The 18,061-nt window shown below is 33.6% G+C and overlaps 2 protein-coding genes across 21 annotated transcripts in view; both read left to right on the forward strand.

Moving 5' to 3' along the window:
* The window catches only part of LOC131016908 (uncharacterized), a 1,184,262-nt gene that overhangs the window by 71,516 nt on the left and 1,094,685 nt on the right, over positions 1-18,061 (forward strand). The gene's annotated exons all lie outside the window — the stretch shown is intronic.
* Positions 375-14,913, forward strand: LOC131016945 (flavin mononucleotide hydrolase 1, chloroplatic-like). 20 transcript variants are annotated; one of them, XM_057945760.1, is made up of 13 exons: positions 375-1,691; positions 2,699-2,776; positions 3,746-3,824; positions 3,949-3,991; positions 4,262-4,362; positions 4,555-4,622; positions 9,721-10,037; positions 10,606-10,681; positions 13,161-13,212; positions 13,387-13,501; positions 13,584-13,654; positions 14,174-14,261; positions 14,635-14,913. In XM_057945760.1, the coding sequence occupies exons 7-13, from the start codon at positions 9,787-9,789 to the stop codon at positions 14,738-14,740; spliced, it is 759 nt and encodes a 252-aa protein (XP_057801743.1). In that variant the 5' UTR covers positions 375-1,691; positions 2,699-2,776; positions 3,746-3,824; positions 3,949-3,991; positions 4,262-4,362; positions 4,555-4,622; positions 9,721-9,786; the 3' UTR covers positions 14,741-14,913. The 20 variants fall into 20 exon arrangements, with proteins under 20 accessions (XP_057801743.1, XP_057801748.1, XP_057801746.1 ...); XM_057945770.1 differs by having other exon boundaries at positions 383-1,691; positions 14,638-14,913; XM_057945772.1 differs by lacking the exon at positions 4,262-4,362 and adding an exon at positions 6,406-6,465 and having other exon boundaries at positions 383-1,691; positions 14,638-14,913.

An 18,061-nucleotide genomic window follows, 5' to 3' on the forward strand; every position in this document is an offset into this window, starting at 1 on the left:
AGTCTTTAATTCACTTTTTTTTTCTCAATTTTAATTTTAAATAACTAAATAGAATTAATTATATAATAATAATTTTTATTTTGGATAAATACTTGTAATATGCCAAAATTAATATATAGATGAACATTATAGAGTTAATATATAGAAGTATCCACTTTCATATTGTAAAATTAAAATTTAACCTATGAAATAAAAACATTAAAATATGGCCAGTTTTTGTGTAAAAGTACAAAATTACCCTCCACTTGAAAATTTTAAAAAATGGCCAATCAACCTCTAATGCGTTCTCTCTCTCTCTATGCTCTCTGACTTCTCTCGCTCTCTCTCTCTCTCTCCCTCCCTCATTCCTTCTCTCCTCCGGCGAAGCGCCGCCGCTCTCGCTTCGTCAGCCGCCGCCAGAACATCAAGGCTCGAGTTTCCAAGGAGCAGCAGCCGCTTCGCACTTCTCTCCCTCCCTCCTTCTTTCTTTCCTTCGGAGAAGCGCCGCCGCTCTCGCTTCGTCCGCCGCCAGAACATCAAGGCTCGAGTTTCCAAGGAGCAGTAGCCGCTTCGCACTTCTCTCCCTCCCTCCTTCTTTCTCTCCTTCGGAGAAGCGCCGCCGCTCTCGCTTCGTCCGCCGCCAGAACATCAAGGCTCGAGTTTCCAAGGAGCAGCCGCCGCTTGCGCGCTTCGTCATTTGTGTTTCCACCTCCGCCTCCAATCGCAGGCCCTACGTTTTGGATCTCCAGTGCGTATCTCAGATCTGTTTTTGTGAAGATTGAACGATGCCTTCGTTCTGGATCTCAGCGATTTTCCGGCTTTGCCTTTGGCTGTTTTGATTTGGACGTTGATAATGAAACAACGTTGGACTTGAGAGATGCGTAGCGTGATTGGATCTGTTCCAATCTCCCCCGCAGCTGGCGTTTGAGCTTCGATTTGGAGTGGTTGAGCAGTGCATCCGAGAGCAGGAACTCGAGCTTCGATTTGCTGCCGTGGGCGACGTGGAGCGAGCCGTAGGGCGTGGTGGCGATCGCCGACGGCGAATCGCGGCCGCTGAGCGGCAGGATTAGGGATTTCTCGAGGTTGAAGGCGTCGAATTGGGCAGGGTTTGATTGGGAGTTGATGAGGAGATTCTCGATCCATAGCGGCAACGACGCCGCTTAGAGGCGGCACGTTTTCCCAGGCTGCAAAATGTCGAGTATATGCACATATTCAACTTACTGCAGCCTGATCTTGCTCCTGCCTTGTCACACCAAAACGATGTGCAACGTTTTCTGAAGTAATACCCATTGGAAGAAGACAATCTTGCGCTTGCACCATTGTTTTCATCTGGAAAGTGTGTAGTGTTAACATTTTCCTGTTAAAATCTCTCTTAATCGGAGGAATAACAAGTGCACTAAATAAGAGAGGAGTGGGGTACTATTGGGAGGAATAGTACTGTAGAAAAAATAGTGCCCATGGCATTTTCGTAATTTTCGTTCCATTTGTGACTTTTTTCCAATATTTGACTCTGCTTAATATCTGATTCACAAATTTTGGTTTTTCACTTTTACCTTTTCACTCCATGTTTCTCTGTGATACGGTTCCGGCAACAAAAAGAAAAGGAGTTCTGCCGTAAGAATCTCCCCCAAATTCAACGGTGAAAGTGCAAAGTCTGATCAAAATTCAACCAAAAAGCACACTAGAGAAATCCATTACTCCAAACAAACGAGGTGAGCTTTTATTTCGTAACCTGCATTTTATCATTAAATTTTCTGATGAACCCTAGATTTTTTTCACAAAACTGAGCACACCACAACACAATAGAACTATTGTCTTGGGGCTGGGTTTTGCTTGCGTTGAGGGTCCCGGTCGGCGTTGGCATCGAAAGCTACTTAGGTGTGCAGGGTGGGTCGACGATTGGGAACGACCAGCCTTGGCTGAGTTGTGGCTCAATTTCTTGTGTTGTTGTCTGTGTTGAGAGTGCTGGTCGGCAGCGGCATCCGCGCAGTTTTCTTAGCTGCTGATTGTCGGGCCGAGCTGAGGAGAGTGGGTCGACGATAGGGAACGGCGGTGAGATATAGGTGGACGGCTGATTGATGGGAGAGAACAAACAGTTCTGGTTATTCGCCGGAAATTAGAAGAAGGGGGAAGAAGAAGAAGAAGAAGAAGAATTTGGGATTTGATAGTTGGGGATGAGATTCACTCTCTGTTGCAAATGTGAAGTGCAGAGACAGATAAAACTGAGAGAGAGAGAGAAAGAGAGAATTGACAGGGTACACAAAGAGAGGAGACTATGGGTGAATGAGAGAGTAGAGAGAGCACCGTGGAACAGGGGCAGTATATTGTGGGGATTTTAAACAGTGTATGTTTGGAATGGATCATGAGTACAGATGATGATAATGAAATATTGTTGGGTTTGATGATAAGGATTAAGGAATGGGCCTAGAGTTTTAACTTAAACTTATTTTGATTAATTAATTGAATATAATTGATTTAATTATTGTTTATTTTTTTACTTTTACAATGTTTACTAATTGAAGTAATTTCCGGAGGTATATTGGAAGTACTAGACAAAAATATAATCGGGTGCTTTAGGATTTTAAATAAACTTTGATATTCTTAATTTTTCATGTACTAATTTTTGTAAAAAAATGTAGTAGTATTAATATGATTTGTTTGATTTTTCACGTGTGTAGTTTAAATATTCATGTGATTCTTTTTTCTAAATTATTCTCAGACACGTGCTCGTTCACCGACATTCACTTCTTCAAGAGTTACATCTCCACGGGCGTAGTGAGCATTATCTTGCACTTGAGTAAGTCTCCATAACATGCATTTTACTCTTACGCGTTGAAATCATGATAAATTAAAATGTAGTATTAGTTGTTATGGTCCATGTTAAAATGCATAAACAACTTGAGCTTGCCTATGGAACATCAATTTTTCAAACACACCAACAAATTATGCCAATAGATCATATACTAACACACCATCATAAATATAGAACTATAGCTCTGGAGAATCTTAGGTATACTATCATATAGCCCAACTCAATACAATAGACTCACCTTTTCTGAGTCTGAAATAATTTGATAGTAATTGAACAAATAATTGATCTCTCCACCTGGATAATCATAAAATTCAATAAATTGGTAACTGAAATTGGGTTTAAGTAAATAGCATAGCTACTAGAACTCTATAAGCGACGTTGGAAATGAACTACGTACAAGGTCGTAACTTTGGAAAGTTGAAGCAAAACTACTTTTAATTAGGAAATACCTTCGTAGCAGGATTGGTGATTGTAAATGAAGTGATATTCCCTAATGAAAAAAAAAACATGCTTCATCATTAAATAAGGAGTACTATATATAGTTTATTCCTAATTTCCTATTAGGTGACTTGCTCACCTTTTCTGTTGGATATTTTATGTTCTTATGATTTCAACATTTATTTTTACTATCTAATTTTGTGTTTTTTAGCATTTTGTCTTTCTACTCCAAGACAGTTATTCCACTTCTTCAAATTTAACGGTGCGCTTGGTTTTGTTCTATTTTTTATTTGTGGTGTGATATTTTGTTTTCATGTGTTTTGCGCTCTTCCATTGTATTTAAAACTTAAAAGTCATTTCCCAATGATCGTTTAGTTATAGTAATCATTTTGAAGTTTAGAGAATGGGATTCATTGCTCTAGGATTAGGACTTGGGTTATTGCCTCTAGGTTTTTTAAGGATTTGTTACTTTGTGTTATACGGAGATTGTTATTTTTGGTTTCCGGTTTTCGACAGGTGCCCTCACGGTCCGCTTGTCTTTGCTCACATCGAATTTGTTTGCTGGAACACTTTTCATCCATTAATTGTACCTTCTGTAAATCACTACCCTACTTTGTTCTCAAAATAGTATTTTTGTGCTCTATTTTCTTTTCATATTTTATTGTACCACTAACTAAATTACTGAATTCTCATTTTGTGACTTTGGTCATGTTCTTCAGATATCTTGTTATGGCAAAAAGAAGATGTGTGCTTTCAAAGAAGGTTATTGATGAGCTTTCTTTGTATTTTTCTTTTTTCGGGGCTCATTTGTATCGGTTGCACACTTACCTTTAGTTTATTTGTTCCATGTCTTTGCTTTAGAGTATGGTGCATGGTAATTTTAATTCTTCTATAATGCATGTTGCGAGCTGTGTTCACACCTGCCATGTACTTCTCAATTCTTTGTTGCTTGTATTTATTTTGCTGAGAATTTAATATTAAATCTCTTTTCAAATGTCTTACACGGCCATGTGATAACTTCAAAACATTTAGGTTTTAGCTTACCTTATCCATCTGCAACTGTTATTGCTATGCCAATATTTTTGGCCGTGAGTGTTCACCTGCTCTGACTACTCGGTCGAGAAGCTTAAGAGGTGCATAATTATATTTGTTGTGTCACTATCTAGATTTGCACAATTCAATTATCGTTATGTTAGATTGTTTAGTAAGTGGTGTTCCTATTAATTTTTTTATTGACTGTGGTTTGTAATTTTCAAATAAGAAATCAATAAAAAGAAAGATGTGTGTTGTTGTTGTTGACACTGTTGGCTATTCCAATCTCATAGGTGGGCTGCGTGATTTGGGTTGCCGTTACATGATGCGCTAGCACTTGTTGCGAAATTTGAACTCCGAGGTATTTTTCTACAATGACTTGTAATCCAAAGTAAGTGGAGATTCGAAGTGAATCATTTCCTATTGAAAAGAGTCATAATAGAGTTGATTAGTAAGCAAGACTTTTCAAGAGTAAAAAATGAATACTTGAAAATAGTCATAATAGAGTTGATTAGTATGCATGAGTTTTCAGAGTAAAAAATGAGTACTTGAAAAAGGAAATCGTAAAAGACTCGTTGTTTGGGGTGGTTGCTGCTTATTTTTTTGTGGCGAATTTACTTCCGCATGTTCATTATAGTGGTTGCCGAGCAAAATAAAGGTGAGTATAAAAAAAGTGAATATTCCACATGAAACAACGATGTTAATAGTTGAATGAAGTCATCAACAATATAGGATAGTATGCAAATATATTATTGTTTGTCATTAACTAAACACCAACACTTGTATGTGCTTTGTACAATTCTATCTATGACTTTTGGTAGTACTTAACCATGTCAGTGACATTTTATTAATGTTTTGAGGTTGTCTTTTGTATGTACATTGTATATGCCGATGTAGGTTCCGATTGAATGCACTGTGTATATATGATGCATAATGTCTTAAAAATATTTAAGTAGTTTGTATATAAAATGTACTCTGTAGATTGCTACAATGTGAGTTTATAACTTGTAGAAATTCTCATATAAGTCATAGTATAATATGGCTGCACTTGGAAATGATTTGATTAGCATAATTATTGATCCCATAATTCACGGAGCAATTATAGAAACACCGCGTCCTACGCGGTGTGAAATTTCTAGTATATATGTATATACTACTATTTCCTTCTCATCCGCCCATTGTCTGAAAAATTCTTAGAGAGAGTTCTCTCTCTAATTTCTCTTTAGCTTCTCTACACAGTCTCTCTTTAGCTTCTATACACTATTTCAGCTCAGCTGATTTAGTTATTTTTTCACATTTTCTTTTTTGGATCTTCAATTAGGTAGGGTTAGGATTCTGTTTTATTTTTTTCTTTTTCGTTTACGGAACGATATCTGAGAAATGTATTATTATCTACAGATAATCTTCCAATAAACAACATTTATTTTAATTTTTTTAGTTTTTCCTTGCATTTTTGCTACTTTTATTTTATTCATCTAGATTGATTATTTCATGAGCAATGACACTGTGATAAAATGCCTATTTACACGGCCAAAATATCATCACTTGTCGAGCTCAAGAGATTTGTATCACACTTTACAGAAGCTATATGATATTCTTATATTTTTGTTGTTTTTTTATTGGTTAATGAGCATACTTTGTGTAGATCTGTATTTTTTTTGCTTTATGGCATGATTTTAGTATATCTATTAATAGATCTACTAAAATCAGGCTATATTTGTGTTGATCTATATAATTTTTTGCTATATGGCTTGATTTTAGTATGTGTATTAATAGATCCACTAAAATGAGGCTCTATCAATAGATTTAATGACCGTACTTTGTTGTGTTTCGTTTATTCTAGTTTTTGTATTTTTTGACTTTTATTACTATTATTTAGTAGATTTTTGAGTACTCATGAGTAATGAGATAACAGTGAAAATATGCTTTAGATAGCATCACTCAAAAGAAGATCTGAGGATATGTACTGTTTTTCTTAATATGTCTTCGTTTTGATTTTTGTATATTTTGTTTGCATTTGGTAATTTGTTTAAGATATTTTGATATTATATGGGTGATGAGATAACAGTGATATGGCCAAAATATAATCACTTATTGAGCTATTCAATCTATATATATATATATATATAACTTGGCCAAAATAGCTACAGGTCCGTAGATCTAAGGAAAGACTACACTGCGAATGAATTTAAGGTTCAACAAAGGTTAGTGTTCTTATTTTTCTATGTTCTGCTCGTATATCATACCCTCTTCGCCTTCTAAATATATCTACGAAAATTAAACTTTAGAGATTTTTCATGCTACAGTAAACATCAATACAATCTGACTATTCGAAACTGAAAATACAGAAAACATGATTCATACGATCATAGCTGTAAACATCAAAATCACATATATAATAAAAAATAAAATAGAAATAAACAATTACAACATACTTTACTAACCTGATCTTGTGTTTATGATGAAATCGCGTAGTTTGAGAACTTGAATTTGTAACCGTCTATCTTAAAAATAAACTGACTTAAATTTTTGTTTTTAAATGATGGTGGGCTTTTTTGTGGGCCTATTTTTTTTAAAAGTTTTTAGACTCTTTGTGTTTAGTAACTTACGTAATTATTACTATATATATATATATATATTTAGTTTTGCATGTTTAATAGTTTAGTTTATAATATTTAATGTATCTTTTTTGAATTTGTAGGCAAGTTATAAATTTATTTATTAACTATAAAGATATTTCTGAAATAAAAATTTCTGAATGGTTTATATACACAAAAACTCTTTCAGAAATTGTTTTATTATTATTATTATGATTATGATTATGATTATTGAATAATTTATTTAAATTGTAAGACTATGATGTTTCAGAATATATTATTATGTTGTCTCTAATTTAGCACGTCGCTTTCGTATCAAAATATTAGAATATGAATTTTAATTGTTAAAAAGTATTGTAATATTAATTTTGCTCACGTTTCAGCATGTTTATTATTTCTTTGTTTTCACCTTGTTTCCAAATCATTTTAACAAATCATTTTAATCACCTAATTGTTCTTTATGATTGATTCTGCAGTCCTTATATTTGAATGTCGTCCTCTAGTATATTATATATGGTCTCATTTGGTTTGCAATCCTTTGATTCTATTTAATTTTGTAGTTGTCTTCATTTGTTTATTTATTTATTGTTGAATGATTAGTAAATTTTAAATATTAGATTCATGTTTTTATACTTTTATTATTGTGTGTCACGTAATTTTAATGTATACTTTGTAGTAAGGTAGTTTTGAAAGTAGAAATCTATAACAATAATAATTTGAAATTTGAAAGTGTTAATACTAAACAATGATATTTGAAAGTGGAAATTCTAAACAATGAAATTTGAAAGTGCAAATCCTAAACAACAATAATTGAAAGTGGGAATCCTAAACAACGAAATTTGAAAGTGCAAATCCTAAACAACGAAATTTGAAAGTGCAAATACTATGAAACATAAGCATTGAAATTTGAAATACTCCTAAAGTAGAACTACTGTTAAGCTAAATCTTCTCTTTCTTGATAACAATCTTTTTGCCTCTTTTTTTCACCACAGTAGGTTCATCTCCATCTATCACCCGCTTGTTTTTTCCTTCGGCATCTTCAATTTTTACTTTAGTAACTGCTATATCTCCATTTTCCAAACATTCTGCCTGGAAATATGTTTTCATGAATTAATTATTAAAATAACATCACACGCCTAAAAGAAATTCTAGAATTAAAATATTGCCTTTTTTCCTTAGTGATCTTCAACCTCATTATTATTGTGTCCACAATATTTTTCAATCATATTTGGATCACTGCATATTTTACTCACTCCATAGGCACCATCATACATTTTTGTTTCACCCTTGTTACTAATAATCTTGAACAAAGCAGATTTGGTAACTAATTCCTCAATCTCAAAAGGTAACTCATTCGATCCATATTCCTAAAAACAGTTCAAAATATTTTTCAGAAATGAAATATTGCATAGACATGGATCATATTTCAACAATGTGTTTTATATATTTACCACACTTAAATCTGATGCTGGTTTTCCAATCAATTGAGCACATTCTCTATCCCATAAATTTAAAGATGCTACTCCAGAATCATCAGCTACACAAACTCTTTGTTTATACTTGTTGGAAATTTTATAATTAATAAATAAACAGTTCATATAGTTATGAATGAAATCATTGTTAAAATACCTAAGTCTTCCAGAAACGTCAAAAGATTCATATGTTTCACATAAAAAAGAGTCATCATCTTGCTTTAGCTTTTTCAAATAGATTTTGCATGCCAAGTAAGTAAATGCCCTAAGTGTCTCAATCTCAAGTATGGTTCCATAAATCCAAAACATTCCCTCCTGTATATTTCATTCAAAAGATGTACAAATAAGAAATTATTAATTTAAAACTTGGATGTTAAGACTTTGATATTTTTGAAATAAATGTTACCTTTCCTTCAGTCAATTTTGAAATTGTTTTCAGAACAGATATACCATCATTAATCTCATCTTCTATGGTTCGAAAAGTTGGAGATTTCACCATCTTTATTGAAATGGATCTGTTCTTATGAATAACAGCAAATCTGCATAAATTTTTTTTTTAAATGTTTGATATTTCATAGACATTATGCAAAAATTTTGATCTACATCTTACTTTTCTTTCATTTCCTTTATTTCAGCCACATTTTCATCAAAAATGATGTTCGTAATATGGTACGAACTTGTTATTCGAACTTCCCCTGTGAAAAGAAGTATTTAGTACACAATAAAATTTTACATGCTATAAAAATTATCATATATTTTATCTCTAAACATAGTTGGTCTACAATATTGTAGGATTATGCATACAGGCATTTTTGGCTGACTGCACAAGAACTCAAACATTGTATCTGCGTATTGTTCCCATAAAGTACATGAAAAAGAAAATATTAAGTTAGATATTGTTTTAAAATGAAAAAATAAGTGTTAAGTTATATTTTGATTTTACTCGAGATCTTCAATCACAATATCCATAAGCTTTGTAGGCTTCCCATTCAAATCCTTTTCTATCGGCTTATAGCTGGAAACTCTATCGGCTTATAGCTGGAAACTATTACACCAATAAGATCCGTATGAAATTTAAAAATAATTAAAATTTTGAAATTTAAATATATTTAATATTTACTGAAAAAATAGACGGGGTTTTGAATCTTGCCAAACAATGATGCTTGTTGAACTTCTTCCATTTTAGCCAATCTTTGATGGCGTAGATGTTTCCCTGCTCTAGAATTGGTTTGATTTTGAAAATTGATGATTGATTGATCGTTTTATGAATTTCCCTGAACAAACATAGTAAAATAATGTTAGAAATTAAATCACGTTCTTTGGTTCCACAAATCTAATTTTATCCGTCTATTTTGCTAAACTATTATCCATCTTAATATTTCAATCGAAGAATTAGGATAAGGGAAAGTCTGAGTCAGTTAGTACCGGCAAGAAAGAGGATCTTCTGCGGCGGTGAATGGCAGCTCATACATTGGTGTGGAGATTCAGTAGCTTTCCGGTGGTAAAAGTAGAGCAACGGCCGCCATTAACAGCATCCCCATATTCTACTAACCGTGAAAAGGATATGCCCCTCTCTCACAAAAGCACCACCACCACCACCACCGTCGCTGCCAACGATACCACAAGAAAGCTGCCTATTCTGCTTTTCGACATTATGGACACAGTCGTCCGCGATCCTTTTTACCACGACATCCCTGCCTTTTTCGGGTATTCTAATCTTTCTGCTCCTTTCCCTTTTTCTAATCCATTTCTCCTCTACTCAGTCCATGATTCTTTCATGCACACATTTTAATTCCATCAATTTTAAGCTGGATTGCAAAAACATCCTTTGCCATTTTTTATTTGTATTAATAAATAAATGATGGGTGGTGGGAAGTGCGTTCAAATGGACGTGAAATCTCATCCAATTTCTGATGCTTGTGAAGAAAGGGACCAGCTTCTCTGCAAGGGAAGCAAGGCAGCAGGCATCCTCCCCTACTTTATCTTGCCATTGGTAAATCATGAAAGTTTTTTTAAAATTAATTTGGAACAACTGAAATAATTGTCGCTGTTGCTAATTGTGGCTAAATTGGTGGAAGAAAACTGTTATTTTGTCATAGATTACATAATTAAAGGTTTACATGTGGCTGTGCCGATATTGTTAGACTAATTGCCGTATCATCAAATGTATTCATCATACTTACCCAAAAGATAGATGTTAGAATACGTGGCGTGCCTAGCTTATTCTAGCTGTACCATTTTTGCAATCGGTGTTACTTTGTTTTCCTTTCTGCAGAATGTCTATGAAAGAACTTCTAGAATGCAAGCATCCTACTGCCTGGCTTGAGTTTGAGAAGGGTCTTATAAATGAGGTATAATGGAAAAGCTATGAAATTAACTATGCTGAATAGAATGGCAAAATGACATGTAGCAAACACATTCCTCCTGTTCCTTTCAGTGTTTAATTTAGTTGAATATAATAACTTGCTCTGCTATTTGTTGATTCAGAGTTTTCTTTTTTGTATTCATCAATCTTGCTTGATAAGTATAATTCTGATGATATGACGTTCTAATAAATGGGACCGCTACCTCTTATAGAGTTGGCAATGGACTGTGGAATACTAAAATTAGTGGATCTATTTCTGGTAGCCACCAATGCTGTAGGTCACTGATTAAACAGAATGTTCCTTTAATGCCTAACCTCTGAGGATGGAGCCATACATTCCGTGGGAGCAAGGTTGGGTACATAGTATTTGGATGAATTCATGGCACTCTTCAGTAGATCAATTACTTACTGGTTCTTCAAACTCCACGGCTTTGTTGTGAGAGTGAGACTTAGTATATGCTTGGTATGATGGAATGAAATGAAGGTAGGAATGGAATGGAAGGGGAAAATGAATGACAAACCTGTCCTTGGAATGGAATGGCTAATACCATGGTTAGTGGAAGGAATGACTATTCCCATACAAGTAGAAATGGTGGATCCTAAGAAAAAATGTACCAAGCAAAGAATGGAATGGAGGTAGGAATCACCATTCCATCATACCAAGCATGTCTTTAAAAGTTTTGTTAGAAATAATCTAAACAAATGACTTGTGTCTCCACAAACAAAAAAAGGGAGATTAAGGAGCTGGGGTGGGCGGGGTAGGTGTAAACCTTTTTAAGTAGCCTGGGGCCCTGGAATGTTAGCAACCTCCGTAGAATGGGTATTTTAGGTGCTTAAGGCATTAGGCATGTTTTTATGTATTCGTAGAATCGTATTTTGGTAGGTCCGAACCTTTTTGTGAGAGATCCCCATCTCTCTATATGCGTATAATGTGTGATTGTAATGAGTTTCATAACAATGTATAAGATATAATATTGTTCACTACCAGTCTGTTGATTGCCAGAGTATTATGTTAACCATGAGTTCAAGGTCCTTGCTATTTTAGAAGCTAATATATGATTCACTAGCTTGAAATGCTTGAAGTATCTTTTCATTCCCTTTGAATCTCTCCTTTTCTTATGAGTCTTTTGGAAGACTCCTACCTACCAATCCCTTGATTCCTGAACTCTGACTCATCTTTCTCCATTTACGCCTTCCATCTTGTGCTAAACCTATCCAGTTTTTCACTTTCATACTTGATATTGTCCAAACTGCCTTGAGATATTCCTGCTGCACACATGAAAGATTTATCAGATGTGACTGCACTCAAGTTATGCTAGATTGTTTATCTATCTGACTCATTTCCTGAAATATGAAAATAAGTCCATGGGAATTTGTTTTAGAGCTGAGTATGGTAGCTATGTGAGTAAAGGCGATTTGTTGCAAGAAAACGAATAAGAAAAAATGAAATAACTCTCCTCAATCTGAGGCCAGCGGTATAGTACCATTCCAAACTCTGAATTGCAAAAGACAACTGACTTACTAACTATTAGACGCTACAAGTAAAGATTACTAACCATAGCCCTAACAGGGGTCTGCCTCCTAATCTTAAACAAAAACGTGGTCGCATGGTACAACCGTCATGACAGGACACCAGCTCATAATCAATAATCCTTTCTATTATATGCATAAAGGATCAAAATGTTGTGAATAATAATAATAATAATAATTTTATTGTAAAGAGAATAAAAGAATGACATTGGAGAAATTTACACTCTGTGTCCCTATATATGCTTCTGTTCAGGGAGAAATTAAAAGGATCTATGTACCATCTATAGTCTATATATAAGTAGAAATATATACAAAGAAACACAAATATGAATTAACTCAGTCCCCTCACGACGGAGCATATATATGAATTATTCAGCTTATCACAAAGTATTGAGAATCTTTCCCCTCCAAACGGCTTAGTGAAGATATTTAGCAACCTCGTTGGACGTTGAAGTGAAGGGCGTGGAGATTTTATGGCTCATTACACAGGGACATAGTCCTCTCATGAAAAATCAAATTATTTGCAATGTGAAAATGGATACCTGCTCGGTTATCACAATATGAGCAAAGGTTCATTGTAACTGAACCCCATTTTCTTCAGCTTATATTTGTTATATTAGTACGAAACCCATATCCTCTAGCTTAACTCTCAGAAATACTATTACTTGAGAAAACCATCACCTATAGGTACTTGTTAAAGCTGATATTATATATATATTTTTTAACCTGTGGGAGATAGTTTTTTCAAACAAGCTGATATTATATTAGAGCATTTATTCTGACTAACTCTCCGGAGCCTAATATTAGAATTCACCATTCACTTTTTTGATTGAATTTTGGTGTTCACAGCCATATGATATGTTCATACTGTCAAACCAACTTGCCCACACATATTATCTATAAGTAAGTACATATAAGTAAATTTTTTTTTTCAGGTCGAGCTAGCTCAAAAGTTTTTTAAGGATGGGAGGCCACTTGATTTGGAAGGTAAAGTTAACAGCAGAGGGAATGTGTTGAGGCTGCATCTATTTTTTATTATTTTCGTTAGACATAATATACATGGTTCCTCATTGAAGTTGAGATCAACAACTAAAAGTAGCTACTTGGAGCATCCTTTTGGCTGGATAGTCTATAGTCATGATCATGACTGCTTTCTTGCAGGTCTCAAAAGCTGCATGAGAAGAGGATATGCCTACATTGAAGGAGTTGAAGACTTACTTACTGATCTAAAGAACAATGGATATGAAATGCATACTTCGACTAACTATCCCATTTGGTTTGTTTAAATGAAGATGCTCTTATGAATGCTCTGAGAGGCATTGTCCTTTAGTTTCTTTTTCTGAACTTTTTTGTTGCAGGTATGAAATCATTGAAGAAAAGCTAAAACTCTCATCCTACTTATCTTGGACATTCTGTTCATGCACAATGGGTACCTTTTTCTTCCCCTTTTTTACTTGCTACACTTATTAATGTTGTGGCAGTGAAACTGAATTGGGTAATCATCATTGCTATATATGTGTAGGTGTGGAGAAACTGCTATTGGTGTTTTTCTCTAGATATAGAATGATTCATTTTTTCACCATGATGGACCAGAACTGAAAATGTCATTTGCTTGTATTGGACCGATAGGCATATGAATTAGGAACCCATTCTAAGCTTTATGCTAAATAATTATATTGGTAAGATTATTATTTTGTTAACTTTGGAGGATGTCTGGGTCTGTTGTGCCCACGTGAAAATTACTTTTCCCCATAATATGATTCCTACTTTTCATATTTTGCTACCTATATAGGATGTTTATCCATCTCTATAGGAAATATTAATTCCTAAGTAATTCCTGTTGTAAAAATGAAAAACCAGGCTGAAAGCTCTTGTTTTGCATTCTTAGTTGCTTCTATGCCCAATTTTCATAATGCAAAAGTGGGATGATGAACTTGAATCAATGCAGGAAAAAGGAAGCCTGATCCCGACTTCTATATGGATATGTTGAAGCACTTGAAGGTTGAGCCTACATGCTGTGTCTTTATTGATGACAGGTAAGATTACTATTCTGAATAACTACACAAAAGTGGCTGTTATCATGTAAATAATTTTCCCAAGTCCCAAGCAGGAAAATAAGCTATAAAATCTCCAAATTAGACGCAAAATGAGGTTGGCGTCACTAGTTTCAGAATATTAGGCTTAAAATGTTTTAGTGAACAGACATAGCACTGTAGTAGACGACTCCTATGGTGTTAGCCTCTGATAAAACAGACATAGTAGTAGTTTAGGTTCGTGAAATTATTGTGGTACTAGTAATTGAATGGGAATGCTTGCAATTTGCTTGAATCTGATTGATAGGAAGTTCATGTAAAGTTTTGGCTATTAGCGTAGATATGAATACAAGCTAGCTTATTCTATTATTCTTAGCAGGATGAAAAATGTTGAGGCTGCGCTTCATGCTGGCTTCAATGGTATCCACTTCAAAACTGCAGATTCATTACGAAAGGACCTCTCTAATCTTGGGATTCTTTAACACACAGAAAACCCAAATTTCTATTGATTGGTTATTTCCTTGTTCAAGATATGTAGATTACACATTCTTTTAGATTTTCATGTAAAGCATACATGTTCCTCTTTTACGAAACTAAATGTATTATCATTTTATTCAATTTAGTACTATAGATGCTGAAATTTTGGTACAAGAAAGGCGTATTTGTGTCTCGGTTTGCGGAAACCTTTAGAGGGTGTTTGGCTCAGCTTATAAGCTCCTCAAAACAGCTTATAAGCTCCTTCAAAGTGTTTGGCAAAATAAGCTCCTAAACAGCTTATAAGTTCTAAAAATAAGCTCTAAGAGCTTATAAACTTCCCAAAAAATAAGTTCATCTACCTCAACTTATTTTTTCATAATCTCATATGCAACAATCATTTTACAATTATTTTTCAACTATAATTGATTATTTTCATCATATATCATTCAAGCTCATTTTTTTTCGATTTTCTCTCTCTAGCAAAAAAATTCTTTCTCTAGCTTATAAGCTCAATTATCCAAACATTTTGATAACTTATAAGCTCTTAAAAATTACATCTTATAAGCTCTTGAAACATCTTATAAGCTTGAAGAGCTTATAAGCTCTTTAAAATAAGCTTAGTCCCTTTCCAAAGAGGAGCAAGAGTTGTTGTGGTCGCGATTCATCAACTTTAGTGACAAAGGTGGTGGTAAGTGTCTTTACCTGGCTGATCACATCAATTTCAGTACATACTTTGGCTGCATCTACTGGGAAGGCGTCAAGACTGGCTATGAGAGCAGTCTAATCTTTGCTTCCTCACACATCTCAAAATCCATGGATACCACATTTTCTCAGATCTCAAAATCCTTCTTCAACTTTGTGCAAGTGTTCATCGATTTCTTTGATCTCAAACCCCATGTGCCATACCTGGGATTTTGTCTTCACTTCAACTAGTGCTTTGATGGCAGTCTTATAACCACCTGCTAAACCGAACCCAATAACAAAAACTGAATTAAAATCAAATTATATAATTATAATCAACTTCGAATCGGACATGCCTAAAATTAAATAAAACCGAACCGAAATATTTCGGTCCGCTTTCGATTAAAACCAAATGACCGAAATAAATACACAACATATTTTCTAAATTTTAAATAACTAATTAACATTCAATATTCAAGATTCAAAATTCGCAAAGAATAACAATCCAAAATTCCAAAACATCTTAAGAGTATAAACTAAGAATAATTATTAACTATTTTATTGAATAGTAGTAATAGTCATTTTAATTTTAAATATTATATATAAATTATTAAATTAATTATTATTGAACCAAATATTTTTTGTTAAAAATCATAACCAAATCAAAAAATCCAAAATTTCAAATTTCAAAATCAAAATCGAATCGAAAATTAAATTCGCCGAACTGAATTAGTATTTCGGTTATGACTTTTTGGATTTAATCGAATTTTGCTCACTCCTAGTTAGCTGCAAGACGTGCCATGCCAATGTAGGCCGATCTGCAGCAGCAGCAGTTGCTGCTATAGGTGTGACAATAGGGAGCTCAACTCCTCTATAGCCTCTTCTTGGATTGGGTTGGCTTGAGGGACAAGGGAAGGTAACATCAGCAAAGGTAACATCCATTCTCTGGATCCTTGGCTGGGACCTCGTTCACTTAAGTTGAAACATCTTCAACATGAATGATCTTTTTAGCTTCTATGGTCTCAGCAGGCCTTTTTCATCTTTAACAGTTTTAAAGTCTTATTTGCTATTAAAAAAAATTATATTTACAATTTACTAGCAAAAGTTTCATTTACAAATAAAAACTCTTATTACTTATTTGGTATCTATGTTTGAAATGAACTGATTAATAAAACTAAGATAAGTAATACAAAGAGGAATATTGAGTAGTTACTATATCGTTAAGATTAATATATCTCATGGGTGAGGTAAAATTGTTTTTTAAAGATGAATAGTGAAATAAGAGAGAGCATTGATTTTATGCAGACACGATTTATAATTTGGGGTACTAAATGCACCTCAAATTATTTAGCTATCGAGACTTATAAGGCTTACCAAACATGCACTTGAAGTCTTATTTGCTATTAAAAATTATCTTATTGACTATTAAGAAAAGTCTTATTTGATTTATATTTATTTGCAAATAAAAACTCAAGTCTTATTTCAACAAAGTTTCATTTACGAATAAGCAAAGTCTCATTTATGAATAAAAAGTCTTATTTACTTTTTGAAAAAGTCTTATCTAATTATGTGAAAAGTATTAGTATTTAAATGCAGCGCGGTGCACACAAGTTTTTGTGGAAAAAATAAAAATATAGATAAAATGAAAATTCTTGTTTTACCATTAAAAAATCTAATTTACTTTTATTTAATTTTATGAAAAATATTATTTACATGTGGCATCTCGTACACAAGTTTTTGTGATAAAAATAAAAATATATATTTTATTTATTTATTATTAAGAAAAGATTTTATTTGATTTGATTAAAAGTATTATTTGATGTGGCACGGCGAACACAAGTTTTTGTGAAATAATAAAAATATAGATATGAAAAAGAATTATAAAAAATCTTATTTACTACCCCTCTGTCTCATTACTTTTGGACACGATGGTACCCACGATCGTGGGCACGTCCATATGCTACCTTCGTAACCACATGTCATGTCTGTGCGGAAATCGAAGAGAGAGAGAGAGAGTTGACTTCTTTAAAAAGTGGTGGGGACTTTAGTCATTTTACAAATTTTAGTATGCAAAAGAATGAGTTTTAAGGTGATGATATAAAACTTATTGATTTTATGTTTTGGTATTTAAATATGTGTTTCTTCAAAAGAATATAAATGTGTTCATTTCTCTCTATTACTTTTTGAACATATTCTTTTTCTTTCTCATATTTTATTATAAATTATTTATTTCTTAACATCATTGCGCAGCCCTTTTGGCCTATTAAATTGGGACGGATGAGTATTTTTTATAAATTAAAATGATATTTTGTAATTTAGGATGAACAGCTGGAATCTTGAATCTTGCAGGAAAATAAATCTAATCTATGAAAGCATTAAAATCCTAAGTCTAAAACTGAAAAAATATGAAAAGAGGAGAAAAGGAGGTGAAGAGAGGTAAAAAGATGTGTCTATTAGGTCAGGAAAAGGACCTATATATAGGCACAGGAGATAAATACAGTGTAAAACTCGAAAATACTGATAAAATCCGAAAATCCCCGAAAATTCGGAAATTCCCGTCGGACACTATTCACTACTGCACGCAACTTTCTTGTTTCGGCCATATCTTTCTCGTACGAACTCGGATTTGCAAACCATTTGCGCTC

The sequence above is a fragment of the Salvia miltiorrhiza genome, chromosome 3, assembly GCF_028751815.1.
Source record: "Salvia miltiorrhiza cultivar Shanhuang (shh) chromosome 3, IMPLAD_Smil_shh, whole genome shotgun sequence".
NCBI lineage: Eukaryota > Viridiplantae > Streptophyta > Magnoliopsida > Lamiales > Lamiaceae > Salvia > Salvia miltiorrhiza.

What these genes read in the sequence shown, in the direction of transcription:
- LOC131016945 (XM_057945760.1), top strand. Translation starts at nt 9,787, where the DNA reads ATGGCAGCTCATACATTGGTGTGGAGATTCAGTAGCTTTCCGGTGGTA. An exon ending in GAGGCCACTTGATTTGGAAG is followed by an intron (nt 13,213 to 13,386) that starts GTAAAGTTAACA and finishes GCTTTCTTGCAG; the next exon opens with GTCTCAAAAGCTGCATGAGA. An exon ending in TGTGTCTTTATTGATGACAG is followed by an intron (nt 14,262 to 14,634) that starts GTAAGATTACTA and finishes TATTATTCTTAG; the next exon opens with CAGGATGAAAAATGTTGAGG.